This window comes from Stenella coeruleoalba (assembly GCF_951394435.1).
Source record: "Stenella coeruleoalba genome assembly, chromosome: 7".
NCBI lineage: Eukaryota > Metazoa > Chordata > Mammalia > Artiodactyla > Delphinidae > Stenella > Stenella coeruleoalba.
Window position 1 is genome coordinate 113,874,092 of NC_137153.1, and position 19,850 is coordinate 113,893,941.

A 19,850-nucleotide genomic window follows, 5' to 3' on the forward strand; every position below is an offset into this window, starting at 1 on the left:
CTTCCCTCTTGCGTCTCCCTCCCCCCCACCCTCCCTATCCCACCTCTCTAGCTGGTCACAAAGCACCGAGCTGATCTCCCTGTGCTGTGCGGCTGCTTGGGAGGGATTTTTGAGATCATCTGATGGCCCAGGGCTGCCCAGACCTCGCTGCACATACGCTCACCTGGGAGCCCAGAGTCCACCCTCAGACCAAGTAAATCAGAACCTCTGGGGGAGGAACAACAGGCAGCAGTAATAATTTTTTAAAGTTGCCAGATGAGCCCTAGCCAAGTGGCTGATGTGGCCCAAGCCGTCCACTCCCAGATGAGGACACTGAGACCTGACTGGCCTACACGTGGGCCCCCTGACTCCCAGAACAGTTCTCATCACTGTTATTTATTCAACAGGTATTTATTCTCAGTGCATCATATCAGGAGGTCCATGATGTTGGCATGACCCAGCATTGGTAAAATTAACTGGGATCATGTGGTTGAAGTGCTGTGTGCCCGGTTTCTTCACTGTGAAATTTCTGTTTTTCCTTTTGTAATTAATATGTAATTTGTGGGAAATACTTCAGGACTATGTAAATAGCTCATTCCTCATCAGATTTTCACCTACTAGTTTTAGCATCCATTCATTTTATAACTCCATCCCTCAGTATTTCTTACTTGGCATTTTATTATAAGGAAGAGCTTTCCCTTATCCCCAGTTTGTGTGTATTGATGTGGACTAGTGGATTCTTATTCATTCTTATCAGTATTTATTTTGATGCTCAAATTTTTTCCATATTTAGCCCTTGGGAGCCCTGGCTCCTGTGTCCCTCTGATGCATTTTCCCGATTCTTAGAGAACGTCTTTACTTTCTGGTGCAACAAGATGTCCCAGGTGTGTTCCTTCCCTGCTCAGTGCTGAATCAGCCATTTCTGCAAAGAGCCCTATTTCTTTGAGAGGAGAATCCTGGAAACCAAAAGCTGGGCACTGGGTATGCTCATCACTCTCGAGGTGCCATTGCTTCTAGGGCCTCAGCAAATAGAAATATATTACGTGTGTGTGTGTTGGAGCACATACACGTGCATGTAAATGTACATGTGTATTTACATATACGTATCTACATGTATTTTCACGTATACCTGCTTTTTCTTTTTTGAAGTATAGTTGATCTTCAATGTTGTGCTAATTTCCGCTGTAGAGCAAAGTGACTCAATTATACATACATATATATATATATATATATATATATATGTATACATTCTTTTTTTTTAATATTCTTTTCCATTATGGTTTATACAGGGAGATCGGATACAGTTCCTTGTGCTATACAGTAGGACCTTGTTTATCCATTCCAAATGTAATAGTTTGCATCTACTAACCCCAAACTCCCAGTCCATCCCTCTCCCTCCTCCCCTCCCCCTTGGCAACCACAAATCTGTTCTTTCTACAACGGAATACTACTCAGCCATAAAAAAGAATGAGATAATGCCATTTGCAGCAACATGGATGGACCTAGAGGTTATCATACTAAGTGAAGTAAGGAAGAGAAAGAGAAAGACCATATAACTTCACTTATATGTGGAATCTAAAATAGGGCACAAATGAACCTATCTACAAAACAGAAACAGACTCACAGACATATATCTGCTTATTAAAACCAAGTTTATACTAACACCTCCAATTTTTTGATCCATCATCACCGAGTACCTTCTAATCTTCTTCGCATTGTTTTGCCAACTTCTCTTCCTCAACCTGAGTGTTAACTGTCAGCATCCCTCAGTGTTCGTCCTGGGCCTGCCTCTATCCTCACGTGTTTTCTTCCAGAACATCTTCCCTCCTCTTGTGTCCTTGGTTATCACCATGCTGGTAACTCCCAGTCGCTCCGTCAGGGCTCACTTTTGTACTTGCATCCAGGCAGTCCTCACCAACCAGTCTTGCATTCTTGGTCGTGGTGTTCCCACCAGTGTCGGCCAGGGTCTTCCCTTGGATGTCTCAAAAGCCCCTCAAACCTGACACATCCAAAATGGAACCCACCGGCTCATCCCCATGCTTCCGACTCCACCCCACTGGCCCCCACATCCGTGCCTGGCACCCCTTTCTCCCAGCTGTTTGAGGCAGAACCTCAGACGCCCCTGACTCCTCTGCTCCTCCCTTACCCCTCCACAGCCGGTTGTGGGATCCCTGGATTCTGCCATCTAAACATTCCTCCATGTGTCCTCTCTCCTCCGTTCCTACTGTCACAGGCCTAGTCCAGGCCACCAGCCCCCCTTGATTTACTGTCAGAACCTCCTCCTGGTGGTCCTGCCTCCAGCCTAACTCCCTCTCATGTGCCTGGACTAGGAGACATCCCTCAAATATAAATACAGTGTGTCACTCTCCAGCTCAAAAACCCTGCAGCGGCTCCCCAGGGGCCTCACGGGGACATTCAGGCCACTTTAAATGGCAATCAAGGCTCCTTATGAGCTGGCGCTCGGTTGTCACCCCACCCTTACTTCTGTGCAGGTGTAACAAAGACTGATAGATCTGTAGCTACCCCGACACGGAAACCCTCTGACAGGTGAAAAAAGCAAGTTGCAGAACAGTTATGCTGTGATGCTATTGTTATTAAAAACACAAACACATACACCCAAAAATCCTGCATTTCTTCTGTACATGCAAACATATACATAAGCCCATAGGAAATGAGCTGGGGGGGGACCCCAAGGACTGTGCACAGACCACTACCCCGGCTCTTCCCCCGAGGAGACCCCTGAGATGTGGCTCTGGTGTCAAGGGGTGCTTAACGTAGCTGGACTATGGGAATTGCTTCTTTAGAGAATGTATTCATTTTTTGAGGGGTTAAAAAAAATAAAACTTAAAAATGTATATTAGTTGGTTTTGAGAAGGTGAAAAGAGCTCTAGAAATGAAAGCGCATCTTCCTGCGCTGGGGCCCGAGCCCTGCCCAGGCCTGTCCCGTCCCCATCAAGGCTTTGCCTCAGTCGCGGGAGGACAGTGCGTTTAGACCATGCCTGCCTCCCCAGGAATGTGCCTGGCGGCAATACCCCTGTGTTGGCCCCTCGGTTCAGCTTTTTATTCTGCACACCCAAAGCCCTTTTTGTTGGTCTCGAGCTCACCGAGGAGTTTCTGTGCGTGTGCACTGGGGAAGCAGGTGTGAACACATAGTGACGGTGACTTACCCAGGAGCCGCTCAACAGCCAGCAAGGAAAAGTCTCACTTAATTGGATTTTATCTTTACTTTGAGCAAAATGCAGTTGGTCTCTGCCCCAAGCCATTAAGTACTCATAAAGTTTTAAAATGCATTTCTGTAGCAGAGCGAGGATGTGCTCCTTCATATATCTAGAGTCCCTGTGGGGCACGTGGCCCAGACTCTGTGGGCTCCCGTCTCCCAGCAGAGACCCACGAGGCGTCCTGCTGCAAAGCCCATGGGGCCCCCTGGGTGGTTACTCCAGAAGGAGGGGTGTAGGAGGGCTGGAGGGCCCTCAGCTTCCTCCCAGGATGTGGGGACGTGGAAGGGTGAAGCAGGCTGCAGGGCTAACGTGACAGTTACTGTCAGGTGCTCGGTGTTTTGGAGGCCTGGGGGGGGGCGGTGGCCAGAGAAATGCGGGGGAAGGCTTCCTAATTACCCATGCGAAATAGAACCTCAGAGAATATTCGTTTATGGTGTGAAGGCGCCTTTATTTGAAGATTACGGTGTTTCTGACTAACCTGGTGAACTAGCCTCCTGATGCCCGGGGGCAGTTTTCTTCTCTTTGCTTTGGGGGCTCTTTTCCAGGGGACATTTAGCACCTGGGCCCAGCTTGGGCCCTGCTTCTGCCGTTGAGCTCGACCTGTGACAGCTCAAGGGAAGGCAGATGCCAGGAGAGCCATGGTCCGGACACCAAGGGAAGCCCTCCTGGGTAGGCTTCGCTTCCACACCTCCAAGAGCCTTTGGATCAGGAGTTACAGCCGCGGGTTACGTAATTTAATGTGGATGCGCTTGTGTTTGTATGTAAAAGCAGGGAGAAGAGAAAGGGCTTTTCCTCTAGTGCCGTGATGATGACAGTTACTGAGCAGTTAGTTTGTACCTGAGCCTTATGCTTTTTTAAAAAATTTTATTTATTTTTTATACAGCAGGTTCTTATTACTTATCTATTTTATGCATATTAGTGTATATATGTCAATCCCAATCTCGCAGTTCATCCCACCCCCACTTTCCCCCCTTGGTGTCCATGCGTTTGTTCTCTACATCTGTGTCTCTATTTCTGCCTTGCAAACCGGTTCATCTGTACCATTTTTCTAGATTCCACATATATGCATTAATACACGATATTTGTTTTTCTCTTTCTGACTTACTTCACTCTGTATAACAGTCTCTAGGTCCATCCACGTCTCAACAATGTCCCAGTTTCGTCCCTTTTTATGGCTGAGCGATATTCCTTTGTATATGGGCACCACATCTTCTTTATCCAATCGTCTGTCGATGGGCATTTAGGTTGCTTCCATGACCTGCTGAGCCTTAGGCTTTTATCTCATTTAAACTTCACAGCAATCCAGGTATGATTTCCTTCCTTCTGCGGTCAAAGCATCAGGCACAGAGAGATTGAACGCTTGTCCTAAATCAGAGATGGGGCAGAGGGCCTGACCTGAATTCGCTCCTCGGAAGAAGCAGTGGGCTGCTTGGTGTGCCCCTGGCCCCTTCTGGTTTCCTCCCGTCGGCCATGCCGCGGAGCGGCTGTCCGCCTTCACCGAGGACAGGCAGACGCGGAGGCTGAGTGACTTGCCCAGGCCCCAGGGTGCTCACGCGCGTGAGGCCCCTCTTGCCTTCCTCGGAGCCACCTCACGCGTGGGACTCGGGAGGCTCTCGCCGTGGCTGATGAATCACTCCTTTTGGCTTATGAATCACGTGGCAAAACAAATCACTTTGGGGATCTAGAAGGAAGTTGTTGGCCTTGTGTCAACTCAATTGGAATGTCACCTAGCAGACAGCTCTGGGGCGTCTACAGATGTCTTCCAAGGAATATCCCCAAAGTGAAATCACCAGGAAAGCCGAACCGGCTTGGTGTTTTTGGTTTACAAATGAGTTTTGAGAAGTGGCCTTGAGATCTAGAGTTGCTGGCACTTTTCCCATCACAAATTGTAAAGAACCTTTGAAAGGCCGCAGGAAATGGGGAGAAGAAAGGGCCAGGTTACTGATTATGTACAGCTCTGAACCCCAAGCAGGCCCACAGAATTAAAGGTCTCCTACCACTCCAACTGCATTCAATTTTATTCTGAAAATGACTGCCTGCCAGCAGGCCACGTTCTTCACCCTCATCTCTGCAAGAACTTCTGAGGAACCGTGACCAAGCTCACTTAACACCACTTGGCAACTGTAAGCAGACAACAATTGAGATGCTAGTAATGGAGTCTTTTTAAAAAGTTTACATTTTTTACCGCATGACTTTACGAATCTCTTTATCAAGTGCGTTGAAATTAATGCATGTGTCGATCGGAGCATTTCCTCGTTGAGGAAGGAATCGGCAGGCCTGACCAAGGAGATGTGCTGCTCCCGGCCCGGTGCCTTTGGGAGCTGGTCAGCGGTGGGTTTGTGCTGAGCCCTCAGAAGTCCACGGGTGTGCGTTTGGAGGGGAGAATCAAGGGAGGGCTCTGAGGGATTGCCCCGGCAAGTACAGTTACACAGTAGCTCCCGTACGCAGGAGCTGTGACCCTGTCCCCTTGCCAGGCAGAGTTCCTAGAGGTTCATGGCAGAGCCGTCTGCGCAAAAGCCGAAATCCAATTTTATGTCCAAACAGATACGGCACGCAAATTGGACTTCTTCCCCTAGGAAAGCAAAGGCAGGTATCCCGGTCAGTTGGGGGAAAAAAAAAAAAAATCACCCCCTTCCTCCTTTCCTTCTTTAGAATAGGGGGTGGTATTAATACAGTAGCAGATTAGAGCTGTATTTGTTGAAACGTTGCAGATTCTGTAAGCATTCACAATCCTCTTGACTTGTAGAGCCTGATTGTGAAAAGAACAGTTGAATGAGCTCATTGTTTCCCGGCTTTTCTCTTTAATGTATTTTACAAACACGCCGGTGACAGGCCTGACACGCTGATTTCTATGTACTCGCACTTCGGTTTGGGATTACAGCATTAATAACAGAGCTCCATACATCATGCCATTTTCCAGCATGATCGTTATGATAAAGGGCATATACTTAATTACAGGCCTGCTTAATTACAGCTCTGCTGAAGCTCGTTTGTTTAGGAGAATGCTAATTGCGCCACGGAGCCCACGGCACATCCTCGCTTTCATCTGCCCTGCGCCGCTCGCTCCGTGCAGAGGATCAGCGTTTTGTTAAAACTGCCACCAAAAAATAAAATAGAAAAAGGAAGAGAAAGGAAGACGGTGAAGAAAGCACCGTCCTGGTCCCGAAAGGGAGCCTGCCCGGCACGGGGCTGTGGACTGTAGCAGAAGCCCACGTTGGCTGTGGGCCCCTTCCAGCCCTCACAGTACCTCCTAGGACAGCTGGCTGTGTTGTCCCTGCTTTGCAGGCAGGGCGGCCAAGGCTCAGAGAGGTGAGACTGCCTCTCGCCACACGTGCTGCCCCCTGGAGTTCAGACCCCTCCTCCCTGCCACACCCATGGCAGCGCCACACCCACAGCTCTGGACTTGAATCCTGGCCCCATCAAGCTACGTAACTCCTGCAGCCTCAGTTTCCTTAAGTGTAACCTGCACGTGATCACTTTGAGGGTTACGTTATTTGATGCCCATTCGCTCTCTAGTATGTGGTCAGTAAATGTGGTTTCCTTTCCTTTTCTCTCTTTCTAGCCTAGAGCTGGGCTAGGGGAGAAGTTCTGTTCCAGCCAAGGTTTAAGGGAGCCGAGGAGCCTGGAGAGCAGACTGCTCTGGGTCCCGGGAATGCCGCCTTTGGCGCCAGTGAGGAAAGGACAGACTCCTGTGTCCTGCTTCTGGGTTGTGACCGTGGATCGGTCAGGCCGTGTCCGTGTGAGAACCCTGTAGAACCCCAGGCTGACTGGGAGGGCCGGTTGGGGGGCGCACATGTACCCCCTGAGCAGTGGCTCCATGAGAGCTGCCCCCTCGTCACGGCTCTCCCTCCAGCCCCTCCACTGCACGTCAGTCCGAGTAGGACTCTGCAGCAGGCTGAAGGCTAGAAGGAGGATCACGGTGAGGACGAAACGCTGACCTCAGCTCGGGAAACAAGGAAGGAAGGAAGTAAACATGGCTCCCCACAAGGAGCCCGGGTGGAGACGATCTGTGAACTTCTTTTGGAAGGCATGAAAAATGTGTGCCATTGATTTTAAGAATTATGTTTGGCAAACCTCTAGATACCTTAAGATATGGAAAGGCGGCCCAGATAAGGAGAAGACAAATGGATGTCGTGGGATTAGAAGGGGATTTAGCAGTCCCACAGATCAGCTTTCTACCAACACAGAAAATCCCTCCCGGCGGCCGGCCACCTGGACCTTTGTCAGCCGGTTCTGCTGGTCCTGCCTTCTGCCTTTCCCCGAGGAGGGCAGGGTCCCCCCCTCTGAATCGTGCCCCGTCTCTCTAGCCCCTCTTCCTGTGACAGCTCTGAGAACATGTGCAGACATTTGACCACATTCACCTTCAAGGCCTCTCGTATCTGGACCAAACCCCATCTTGCTGCACTTCCCGTGTGCCGGGCACGGCGCTGGGCTCTCGGGTGCCAGGTGGGGTGCAACGATGAACAAAAGTGGATGGGATCAGGCCTTCCTGGAGCAGCAGGTCTGATGGCTTCCTCCCCTTCCCTCCTGTGGGCTGGCTTCAGGTCCCTCACCATCTGGCAGGCTGCCCAGGACGACCCTCTGAGAGTGCGATCCCAGCACTGAACCCCTCCCTTGAGCCCAGAGCAGACCAAGGTGGCAGCTCCCTCAGCCTGGCACCAGGACTGCTGCACTGTCCCTTACAGTGCCATCCCTCCCCCTTTCTAAACAGTCAAGTCACGCTGTTGACTTGTTCAACTACAGACCAGTCTTTTTTCATGTCTTCTGCTGTTATTCCAGCATGAACATCTCTTTCATTCCATCTAACGCAGTTGGTGTTTTGGACTTAAAGTACAGGACTTAGCACTGACCTTTAGTAAATTCCATCTGTTAAATTGAGCCCGTGACTCCAGCTTTTTGAGATCTTTATTGGTCTTCTGTTATCCAGTTTGTAGACTGTCCTCATCAGCCACATAGTGGATAAGCCCACTCTGCGTGTCTTCATTAGAGTAATTGATAGTGCCCTGGGCACCCTCCAGAGAGGTCACTTGAGGTCAACATCCATTTATTAATCAGCTTCTTGAACGTCTAGTCCAGCCAGTTATGGATTCTCCTGCCCTTAACATTGTCCAGCTGTATTTCTCCATCTTGTCCATATGGGTAACATGGGAAACTTGTCAAGTGCTTTGCTGAAATCCGTGTTCTTCTCAGCCTACCATAATCTTGGCCATATTAGATTTTTTAAATAAGTGGAACTTGGTTGGCATATCATCTGTTTCGCAGACTCTCATTGGCTCCTGGGGACTCTGGCTCCCCTTCCCAGGGACGCGGGGCGTGTCACCATGGCGACTGTTGCTCTTGAGCCGGCTCCCATTCAGGAGCTTCAGCCCCTGGGAGCCTATGGACTCTCTTTTCTTCCAAGATTGTTAAAGCCTGCTGTCTAGAATACAGGGAGCATCCGGCTGTGCCCGTCTTTCTGTCCTGAGCTCTAAGATAAAGTGGTAACTTATCCCCAAGTTCACATCTCTCTCCCTTCCCAGCTCCCCTTGAGGTCGGATTAGGTCCGAGTGGATCTCCACACCGTCTCCTCTGCTGCTAAACCCTGTCAGGAGGGCATCAGCCCCACAGTCCGGAGGGCCACCCTCCCTGCTGCCTCTTGCTTCGCAGACAGGCTCGGGAAGGCGTCTTCCCTTTGTTCTCTCCAAATGTCCCCAGGCTGGAGCCCCATTATGGGGGGTGCTGAGCACCCCAGGAACCCCCTGTGCTGGGACAGGAATGCAGAGGTGACTCACACGCGGATGGCCAGGACCCTCAGCCGGGAGAGGAGATGCGGCCCTGGCTAGGCACCCAGGGGGCCCCTCTGAGCGGATCCCAGAGGGATGGCGGTGGGTGGACGTAGGGTGAAGGGGAGGGGCATCCTGTGCGGAGGGGCCGTAAGCACCCCGCCTTGGAAATCCTCCCGTCTCTTCCCTTTGTGTGCAGGCTTGACTGCCAGCCTCATGCTGGGCAGGGGTCACTAGCCTTCCTCAGTTTCGCCCAGTGCTCCCCAGGTCTCTCATTTCCCGGGGTAGTCGGGCCTTTGCAGGTCACTTACTTCCCACCTTGTCAGAACACCAGTTGTCTGAACATGTGTTGACGTTTGGATGGAAACAGCTGTCACCAGGGAGAACGGAGATCTTCACCATATCTTACCAGAAACCCCCAGACACTAAGGAGGTCTTTAAACACCAAAGGCAGAAAGCCTAGTGAATGAACGAGCGGGGTTCTCCGCGTAGCGACATGGCCAAAGATGCGCTCGCTGGAAACCGCTCTCCAGCGCTGGGTCGGATTGCTTCCCGAGCGCAGGAAGGGAGCTCTGCCCTGGGCCCTGCCGTCTGTCTCCTGGGCAGAGAGAAGCTGGGAAAGCGGTGTGTGTGTGCAGACATGTGTGCAGAGAGCAGAGAGTGACAGGGCCAGGGCAGGTGACAACAGGGGGCTTTGAGAATCTGAAGAAGAGGTAAAGTAGGCTGTGGCTTCTAGCGTCTGACTTGGGGTGGCCAGGATGGGGGCGGTGCCTTGACGGTGAGGGGGATGGCCAAGGAAAGAGTGGCTTCGAAAAGACCATGATGGGTCTGATGGGGCTGTTTGCACACAAGCCCACCTCCTGGCCCGTCGGTCTGATGGGAAGGAGCTGGTAGAAGGGCCAGCTAGACACTTGGGGAGGGACTGGTAATGTTGTCAAAACCGTGAAAGGCCCTGGTGTGGAAGAAGCAGGTTTGCTCTCAGAAATTTCATGTATACCTCATGGAAGGGCCAAAGACTGGAGTCACTGCTTGGCGCCTGTGTGGGCTCTGACCCCCAACCTGTGAGTGATCCAAAATGCTGTCGGTGCTGCATGCTGTCCTGCCTCTGTGGCCTTTGAAAGGGGGCTGGGGTCAGAGTGCCGCATGGGGTGAGCCTTGACTCCCAGCCACGTTGAGTGCACGGTGGCAACTTCTGGAAAGGGAGCTTGGCCTCTCCTTGGGTCCTGGGTGGGCCTGGTCCTGTTCTTTCTAGAAGGCGTCGTGGCCTTTCAGGGATCATCTGTTCAGGGATGGGTTTTCGCAGCTGTAAGTGAGCAAAGGTGCTCAGACTTCATTAGTGTATTTGCGTGTGTGCTGTACTGTGTTAAGGTCACTGTGGGCTTTCCCCTGCCTTTCTGGGGAGCTGGCACACTGTCCCCAGTGCTTAGCTGGGCCTCTTCCAGGCAGTGAGGGCAGGTCGCAGGGCCTCCGTGATGCGAGGTCTCTGACCACAGACGTCTCTGTCGGAGCCCCGTGGCCAAGCAGGCTTCCCAGGAAAGGAGGAGGTTTCCAGTGCAGCAGCTGCGGCCAACTGTGCTATTGCCTTTTCCTCAAACTTACCAGAGAAGGTTCCATGTTTATCTTCCCAGAAATTGTGAATGTAGCTTAAAATGAGACATGTGGCTTGTCTTACTGATCAGAGAGGCTTTGTCCCAGATTTCTTTTCTTTCTCTTATTTCCTTTTCTTCTTTCTGCTTCTGTGACTCTTATTTCTTAGGACTGAAAAAAAATTGTCCACCACTTGTGTACCAGAGAGGGCCCCATCTTAGATGTCGGGGGAGGCAGAGATGATCGCCTCCCAGGGAACTCATCACTCCGTTTCTTCCTGTGACCACAATTTACCAGAAAGCCACTGCCCTTGGAGTGACGCTCCACGCCACGCCAGTGGCTGGGACCAGGGAGGCCGGGTTTGGCCTCTGCTCAGACCTGAAACCGGGCCCCAGGAGAAGCCTCCGCCCGCCCCACGGCCCGCGGCTGCCTGGACTTCACGCTGCGGGGTACCGGTGTCACACTCGGTCCAGTGCGACCTGCTCCTCCGTGTGCCGAGGTTTCCACACTGACGTCATTATTCCGCCCCTCCCGGGAGAGGGCGCGCTCGGGGAGGCAGCTCCCGGCCGTGATTTGACAGCGATGACCTGGGGACTGGGTGGGCGCGGGGCTGTGGGAAAGGAACCGCTGAACACACACCCCCGCCCCGTTTTCCTTTGCTGAGGACCCATTCCCGCCCCTTCTGTGTCCTGTTAACACTGAGGAGACGGGGGAGCCGCGATTCAGCCCAGGAAAGCGGACCAGGAGCCGGCGATGGTGGCCGCGCAGCCCCGCCTGCCGAGCACCTGGGCGCCGGGGGCGGAGTCTCACACACAGCCCGCTCACACCTACTCCTCCGCAGGCTGCGCCGTTTTTTTTGTTTTTTTTGCGGTACGCGGGCCTCCCACTGCTGTGGCCCCTCCCGTCGCGGAGCACAGGCTCCGGACGCGCAGGCTCAGCGGCCATGGCTCACGGGCCCAGCCGCTCCGCGGCATGTGGCGTCTTCCCGGACCGGGGCACGAACCCGTGTCCCCTGCATCGGCAGGCGGACCCCCAACACCCAAAGCCGTGGCCAGGGTCCAAACCCAGCTGTCTGACTCCAGAACCACTCCTTCCTCCAACCTGGACCTTTCCCGGGAGCCTGACAGCCTGGCTGTGATCAGGCTCAGCTGGAAGGACATCTCAAGAGCACGCTTACTGCCCACCTCCTCGCCCAGCCCGGCCTTCTCCCCTCAGCCCTCGTGCGCCTCTGTCCTGCCACCAGCCCTTCGGTGGCTCCCACCGCTTACAGGCTGGACCCCGGGTGGGCTCTGGACCCTTCCCTGCTCTCACAGCTCGTCTGCACTTCGGCAGTGCGTCTGCCTCGCTCACCAGGTGTGTGTCCTTCCCAGGAGCAGGAATGGTACCTGGGCACCCATTGCCCTCGGCCCCACTCACCTGTGCACGTGTCGGCCGGCTCCAGCCCTGACCGGCCTGTACTGTCTGAGTATCTCAAGGTGCTGAACATTAGTGGTGTCTGCAATGCCATTTCCTCTCTTTTTTTCTTCTTTTGCAGCAATGGATGGTGTGCCATTTATGATTTCAGAGAAGTTTTCTTGTGTTCCAGAAAGTGTAAGTTTTAAGCACGATCGCCCTTCCCTTCTGCCCCACTCCCCTTCCCCTGCCCCTGCCCGAATCACTGCTGTCCTCGTGTTCTCCCCGCCCCTGGAAGCTCAGCCCTGCAGCCTACAGCAGGGCTGCCTGAGAGCCGGAAGTGGGTTGTGTTCCTCCCTGGGCCCCTTCAGCTAATGCTGCCTGTAGTGGGTGCTTGAGAAGTGAAAGAAGGGATGAGGGTGGGGAGGGAGGGAGGCAGACTAGCAGACACACTCAGACGCAGATGCAGCGAAGGCTTTTTGATTCAAATGTGATGGTAAATTGTACTGAACTGCACCGGCTGTAAGTGTTCTTGCTTTCCAAGCTCACCTTACTAATTTCTGTTATTTTTTATTTAACAAAGTCAATGTCTAGCAGAAAGAAAGCTGCCTCACTTCCCCATTGTCATTGCCGCATTCCGTGATGACCACGTTCTCTGCTCTAAATCGCAGGCATCGGAGTGGCAGGGCTGGGCCTGCTAGTGCAGGGTGCCCTGCAGCTGTGGGTCTCCCGCCCACTGCAGGCTAGCACGGACCCCATGATACACTTGAGGCAACTGAGGCCAGGCTGGGCCCTTGAGCCATCTTTAGTGACAGAGGGATTGAGTGAGCTAGCTGGGTCCGAGGGCCAGAACCCAGATCGTGAGAGGCACCCAGCACGCACAGCTTTGCGGGCCCCGCCTGGCACCCCTGTGCCCTCTCTCCGGTGGTGCCTTCCCCCCAGTGTGGCAGTGGCCCTCCCTCAGCTGTGCAGGCCTGGTCCATGCTGGCTCAGTAGACTGCTTTCTGGGCTTTTTAAAATCCTTTCTGCAGAAGTTTGCTTTGAGTAGCTGATAAACATGAAGGCCCTAGTTGGGCACCAGCTAAAGAATCCTTCAGTGTTTTTCTTGGACCCAGCTTAAAACCACCCAGCTCGCGATTTGACCTGCACTGGAGTTTCCATTTTCATGAAATATAATAGGCCTTCTCTGAACCCTTCTGGTAAGCAGCTTAATCTTGAAAAACGCTCGTGACTTGACCTACGGAGCATGAGTAACTTCAGCTGACTCCACTTGGCCGCGTTGCCATGGAGATGCTGGCGCCTCTCCCACCCACTCCCTTGGAGAGGCTGTTCTGTCCTGCACACCGGCTCCAATCAGGAAAGTTTAGTGGGGCAGTTAGAGCCTAATGATACAGCAGCTGGACCTCTGCTGGATCCCGGGCCGCTCAGGCAGGCAGCCCCGCTCTCGCACCACTCGGGCTGGCAGCAGGAGAAAGCCAAACTGTTTTGTGGCTACTGGCAGAGCAGCCCCAGGAGCTGAGCGCCTAATTCGGTGGCCCTGTCCCAAGATCGGGCTCTGCCGACTCAGCAAGTGCTCAGGCAGGCGGATTCGGGCCAAGCCCAGTGCAAGCGCTTCCCTGCGCTTCTGTGTTTAATCTCAGCAGCCCAGCCGGCAGGGCCTCCCGCAATGCTTTGTAACCGGAGAGGAAATGCTCGAGTGATTAACCTGCCGCTGCTGCATCACGAAGGGGCACTGAGCCCAGTTAGAATCCAGGTCCTTGGGCTCAGAGCCGGCCTCTTTCTACCACCCCTCCCAGGAAATCCCCCGCCTCTGGGCTGCAGTTCAGAACTGTGAAGGCCCCAGGGTTTTGTCAGAGATTCTCAGGTTTCACCTGTTCATCCCCGGCTGCCAGCTGCTGGCCTGGGCTGCAGAAGGCTGGGCTGGTGCCCCTCGGGAATACAGACCACTGATGATCCCCGAGGGGACTCGGACCAGGGACCTCAGAGACCAGGTTCCCTCCACCCCTCACCGTGCATTATTTCAGCCCAGGCTTCTCTGGGCCTCCAGCTGACTCTTGTTACCATGTGCATTTGATTTTTCATGCTGTCTGGAAAAGCCAGCGTTTTTCAAGAAAGGTCCCCATCTCTATGAAGTTACAGAAATACCCATTAAAATGCAGTGTTACCATTTTCCACCACCACTGACTTCTTAAACGACAGTTGATGGGCAGTTACTTCATTTACCTTGCATTTTCAAAGACCCGGAATTCCCTCCAGCTCCTTCTCTGATGCCAAGAGTCCCAGGCAGAAGATTGGCTGCCTGCCTCGTGGAGTTCCTTAGACCCGTTCCAGCACACAGACGCGGATGTCAGGGCAGCGTGGGGAAGCCGTGGGCGCCTCCATCCCCACGGCTGCAGAAAGAGCACACCGGCTTTTCCTGTGGGCAGGGAGAGACAAGAGGCAGAAGTTATTGGTGACAGTCATGGTCTTTCAGGAGAGCCGTGACCCGCCCCCCGGCTGCTGTAGACAGGTGCCTAGGCCGGGGTCCCCACCAGAAGGGACCCCGGTGACGGCCAGGTTTTCTGCGTCTGCTCCTGCTACTGGTCACTATAGTCACATTGATGGTTTCCATGGAAAAGGAGTGGAGAAAATGCCAGATCACAAGGGGGTTTGAAGTGTCACAATTGTGAATAAGAGCAAATGTGAAGAAGCATTTTTCCAGCCGTTTAAAAGGATGACTTGATCTGTATTTTCAGATGCAGCCCTTTGATCTCTTGGGAATCACCATCAAATCTCTGGCAGAAATTGAAAAAGAGGTAAGCAAGCTTCCCAGAGTGGGACAGGTGGGGGGGCCTGGGTCATCACTCACTCGACCCAGGGTCTCCCATCCCCATTAGGGTTTGTGTTCCAGAAACAGGAGGGACCTAGGTGTGGGGTGACCCTCTGAGAAAAATACTTTCATTTCATTCAAGTTTATTTCTGAGAAAAAGAAACTCACTTTTAATGTGTATATTACTTAAAGTAATAAGACAGAAGGTTTTACAAGATGCACAGAACAATCAGTTCTGCTTCATTTTGTTTAGAATGTCATGGCGTAACGAAGGTAGAGGTTGGGGTGTGTGTGCAGAGTTGGCTTTTCCTCCTTCTGTTTTATCATTTGCCACCAGTAGGAGTTTGGGGAAATGTCAGAGGCTCTTGGTGATTTAGAGGAAGGATGACGGTACGTTCCGTTGTGCTTGATAGCCAGACCCCACTTGGCAGCCTGTTTCGAAAGAGTTTGGATGTTTTCCTAATAAAAAAGAAAGAAACCCAGGATTGGAGCACATGTGACAACTCCGAAGAAAGAGAGTTGAGATAATGGAATCAAGCTAGAGGTCAGATCTGCCGGTGGTCTCCCCACTTCCATAAGACAGCGTTAGCGTGCGTGTCGTCTTTCACATGTAGACGGTTGTTAAGCGGTCACATGCTTGCAGCCAGCTCTCCTCTGAGAGGCACATTTGTCTCAAAGATGGAAATGGTAGAACCATTTCAATATTCTCAGTTCCTCTGGGTTTTCTGTTGTGTACCCAGCTTGCAGAAGCAGGTTGCATTATTGAAAGATGGCTGAAATCCAGGAAAATGGAATCAATGTAGTACAACAAATTTCTAAACCTGTCATAGCAAAAACAAGACAAAAAAGTCCCCTTTTGTCTTTGATTTTCAGTAAATCATAAAAACCAACGTGACTGTCATCTATAGATTTTGGGGGGTGGGGGTAAACTTAGGAAAAAGAATGTCTGGCTACCACACCAGAAATATACATGTGCATGGAGCCCCAGGTCAACCTTGCTCAAAATTGAGGCGGCTGTCCGCTTACAGACTGCCTTTGCTTGGGGTCCCGTCCCGCACAGGGTGGCACCAGCGAGCCTATGTGGAATGCCTTTGCCGGGACCTGCTCTGGCTGCAGGCGGTGAAGCAGGGCCATGCGTGGCCTGTGACCTTTCAGGACAGACAAGTTCACACAGACCTTAAGGGGCGCGCGTGGGGGTCGGGTGGTCACGCCCCCTCTCCGCTTAAAGCCAGGATAACAGTAGATCCTGTCTCACGAACACTAAATGGATAGATGTGTGAAGCACTGCAGACAGCAGTTGCTCATCACCCTGGGTAGGTGGGGTAGGTGGTGAGTGCCAGAGACTGGGCAGCTGTGAATGTCGCCCCTTCTCTCCCCGCCCATCCTCCTGGGCTGTAACCAGAGCCCCGTTCACTGAAGCACCTGCTACATGCTCCGCTCTGGGCCTGGGCTTTACCTCCGTCATCACCGATTCTCACCCCAAGTTGACCAGGTGGCATTGTTCCTCCCCATTTCATGGGGCAGAAATTGAGACTGAGAGGTGAAATAATAATAATACCCAAGACAAGATTGAGGCCTAGCGTGTCATACTCCAAATCCGCTCCATTATGACGTTAAGTCTGTTGCTCCCTGTCCTACTGTTGGGGCTGATGGGGACAGTGGTACCTGGGAGGCCCGTCGACCTGGGTTCTGACCCCGGCCGGGCCTTCAGGTTACCAGGACGGGGTGAAATAGGAGAGAGCCCAGTGTAGAGCCAGTACATGTGGTGGAAACCATCGTAAGTTCTCTTAATTCTCTTCCCCACGAAAGGGCCAAAAATGTGTTTGGTGTGAATGCGTCGTCTTGATGTCAGGTGCTCTGAACAGAGCCTGGTGGGGCAGACTCCTCAGTTCCTCCACTTAACCTTTCTGAGCCTCAGTTTCCTTTTCTGTCAGATCAGGATAGTAATAAAAGTGCCCTGTAGCATTTATGGGTTTGACCAAGACAGTCACGGAAGTGGCTTAGAACAGCACCTGCTGTGGCTACTGCCCAGTTAGTTATCAGCGGCTGCTGTCATGGTCATGGTCATTGTCACTACTGTTCCCCTGGTCCACAGGAAGCGGGGAGAGTCGGTGTAAGTCTGTCCTGTTGCAGCCCGGCCAGCTGCCCTCTTGCTGGTGGCGGAGGAGAGACAGCCCCTTGACCAAGCTTGGGCTTGCTTCCTTGTTTTCAGTGATGAGTTAAAAACACACGTCTGTGTTCTCTGTTGAAAGAAATTAGAGTTAAAGAAAATACAGGGGAACGGGGAGAGGTTAGAAACACTAAATAGGGCGTAAAACCATCACAGATACCACTGAAGTCGAGGGTGCCGTGGAGACTCTTATTTACTCTGAGGATTTAAAAGTTATTTCCACCAGCCATCCACGTGCATTTAATGGTGATTAGTGTATTGACATCTACACACTTTGGTGAACGGGCTCCTCCTCCTGCAACAAGGTCAGAGGACTTTCTCTGTAAATAAACTGGAACTTTCCCCTTTTAGCCGCTGAACTCAGCACAGCTCCGAGGGTTGGAGGCCAAGGAGAAGCTTTGCCCACAGCCCCCTGGCCTCACACTCGGGCTCTCTGGGTTGGCCCTGAGTAGCTGGGGGTCCCCCTAGTCAGGATGATTTTGCCCCTTTCCATTCCCAGTCTGGCTGCCCTGGTGGGGGCGGGGGGGTGTGCCTGGGGAGGGGTCTTGGGGCAGGGGTGCTCCACTGGGGGTTTGCTTTCCCCACATTTACACTGTCAAGCCAAGTGCCCTCCCCCAAGAAGGCGGGAGACTTCAGGACTGACCGTGACCTGCGCTGTCCCGTTGCCCATCCCAGACACCCCCTTGGATCTCGCCTGGGATTCCCAAGCAGCGGGGAGAGCCCAGCGTCAGTGGGGGCTGCTTTGTCTGGGGCAGGCGCTCCCCTCCCTTATCCGTCCGTGCCCCCTGGGAGACGTGGTGTCACCCCAGCTCACAGCAGAAACCTGGGCTTGGGTGACCGCAGCTATAGAGGAAGTGGGAGTGCTCGCCCCAAAGGCGTCATGCTGCCTCCCGTCCAGGACTGGCGCGGGCCCGCTCTCCTGCCAACTTGAACGTTACTCCCCCTGCCCTGCCTGGGGGATGCTTCTGAATTTCAGCCTGCGTGCGCCCTGTCACCACCATTTAGCCTCGGGGACAGGTCACCCCCTGAACAAGCCCCATCACCCCATCAGCCTTGAGCTTGGCGATTAGGGACCCGAGGGATCACCGACAGCCAGCCCAGGAGTGCTGTCCCCAGCGGCCCTCATCACCAGAGCGCGGACCCGCCGTGAACTGAGTAACAGATGCAAAGAGATGAGGTGTCGCCTCCCCGCAGTGGGTGACAGTGTGCCTCCAGCCCGCCAACACGAGAATCTGACGAGCTTAAGCAAGAGCGCGCCACTCAGCTCTCCAGCAGGAAGGTGGGACGAGGCTCGCTGGCCGTGTGGGCCGGAGCCGCCCGCCGCGTGGGTGTGTAGGTACCGGGTGTCTGCAGGGACGTTTGTGGACAGTGTAGACAATGGAGGCAACACAGCATAGTGGAGGGACACGGTTTTCGAGTCGAGCCCCCCAGGGTAGCATGCCAAATCTGCCACCTAGGCTGGACCCTGGGGCAAGTCCCCTGGCCTCCCCCTCCTCAGGTTGGCGTGCAGGCCCAGGGAGCCCACCCTGGCCGGAGTGCTGGTCCCAAGGCTGCCGCTGTGGCACTGACGGGAGGCCCCGGCAGTCGTGGTGGACGCAGCACCTGGTTACGTTTCATGAAAGGCCCCCAAGGAAGGTCATGATAAAAATCAGTGCCCATGCCATCCGGCAGATATGGGGGAAAAAATTCTTCAGACACGCTCAGGTGGCGTGGGCTGTTGAAGCGGAAAAGCCAAGGTTGTAAACCAATTCCCGCTGTGAAGCTGTCCCTCTCCTGGTCCCCAGCGCTGAGCCCAGCCTCCTTGCGGCCCGACCCCGCCCTTTAGCAGCCACATCTCCTGCCGTCTGTGACCTTCCGAGGCTCAGAGTAGGGGCTTTGCCGTGTACATTACCCCGAGGCAGGAGAGTGTGTGTTTGCTTACCTCCCCTCTGCCCTGGGAGGCGACCAGGGAGCAGCCAGTGGCAGCTGTCGGCAGCAGAGGCGGCGGTGGGGGGGGGAGTGCTTTCTGGCCCTGACCTGGCCCCCTTGCCCCGGGGAGCAGCCGTCTGGCTCTGCAGGAGGGTGGCCGTGACCCCGGAGGGCTGTGTCCCAGTGAAGCCCTTATTGTCCTCCCTGTTGCCCAAACAAAAGGTTCTCTCTGTTCAAGAGTCGGGAAAAGTGTAATTTCGCAGCCGACCCCGTGATGAAGCATCTTCTCCGGGAGTGAGAAGATGGGCATATAAATTTTCTCTGTCTCAGCCGCTCTTTATTTCCCTTGTAAGCAGTCACCCTGTTTCTCCATCTGATGGACGCCCCATCGCAGCCAGGGTGAGAGCTCCCCAGCTCCTCAGTTTGGGCAGCAGCTTCTAAAATAATTCCTGTGTCTCGGTTACCTTTCCTGCAGCCTGTGTATCCTCCCTCCCCGCCCACTACCCCACCGTCCCCCGTGGCCCGTCCATCCCCAGCCTCGCCTCCCGCACAGACTGCCCTGTCCCTTGTCTCACGAGTGGTGGCCAGGAGAGGTGGCCTGGACTGTAGATTCCATGCCTTGTGCATAACACTGCAAGCCTCTAAAAATAGGAGCCGACAATTCCTGTGATTGAAGCGGCATCCAGAGTGCCTTCCAGACCCGCACACAAAGCCCTTTCCCCACCTGCTGCCGACCCTCCATGGAAAACCACAGTGCTCACCCTCCCTTCGGTGGGCACCACACTCAAAACCGTGGCAAGGGAGCGCCATTAGCCCACCACACTTCCTGGTGGAGCAAACAGCCTCCATTTTCACTAGGCTTTAAGGCTGAAAGACAAGGGAGAGTCTAATTAGTAAAGGGAGGATCTGATATTAATCACTCCTTTAAAACTGACAAGGGAGGCAGTTCATTTAACCACTTAATTGCTACAGGTTTTTATGGGCTGCTGTTTGCAGACATATTTAATGAAGAAATTATAAATCTA

The 19,850-nt window shown here is 53.4% G+C and overlaps 1 protein-coding gene across 6 annotated transcripts in view; it reads left to right on the plus strand.

Annotated features, from left to right (window-relative positions):
• MVB12B (multivesicular body subunit 12B) overlaps window positions 1-19,850 on the plus strand; it is a 470,401-nt gene that overhangs the window by 428,717 nt on the left and 21,834 nt on the right. For all 6 annotated transcript variants that reach the window (XM_079928057.1, XM_079928058.1, XM_079928059.1 and 3 more), the window contains 2 exons: window positions 12,081-12,136; window positions 14,674-14,733. In XM_079928057.1, coding sequence (XP_079784183.1) covers window positions 12,081-12,136; window positions 14,674-14,733 — 116 coding nt within the window. The remainder of the gene's footprint in view (window positions 1-12,080; window positions 12,137-14,673; window positions 14,734-19,850) is intronic.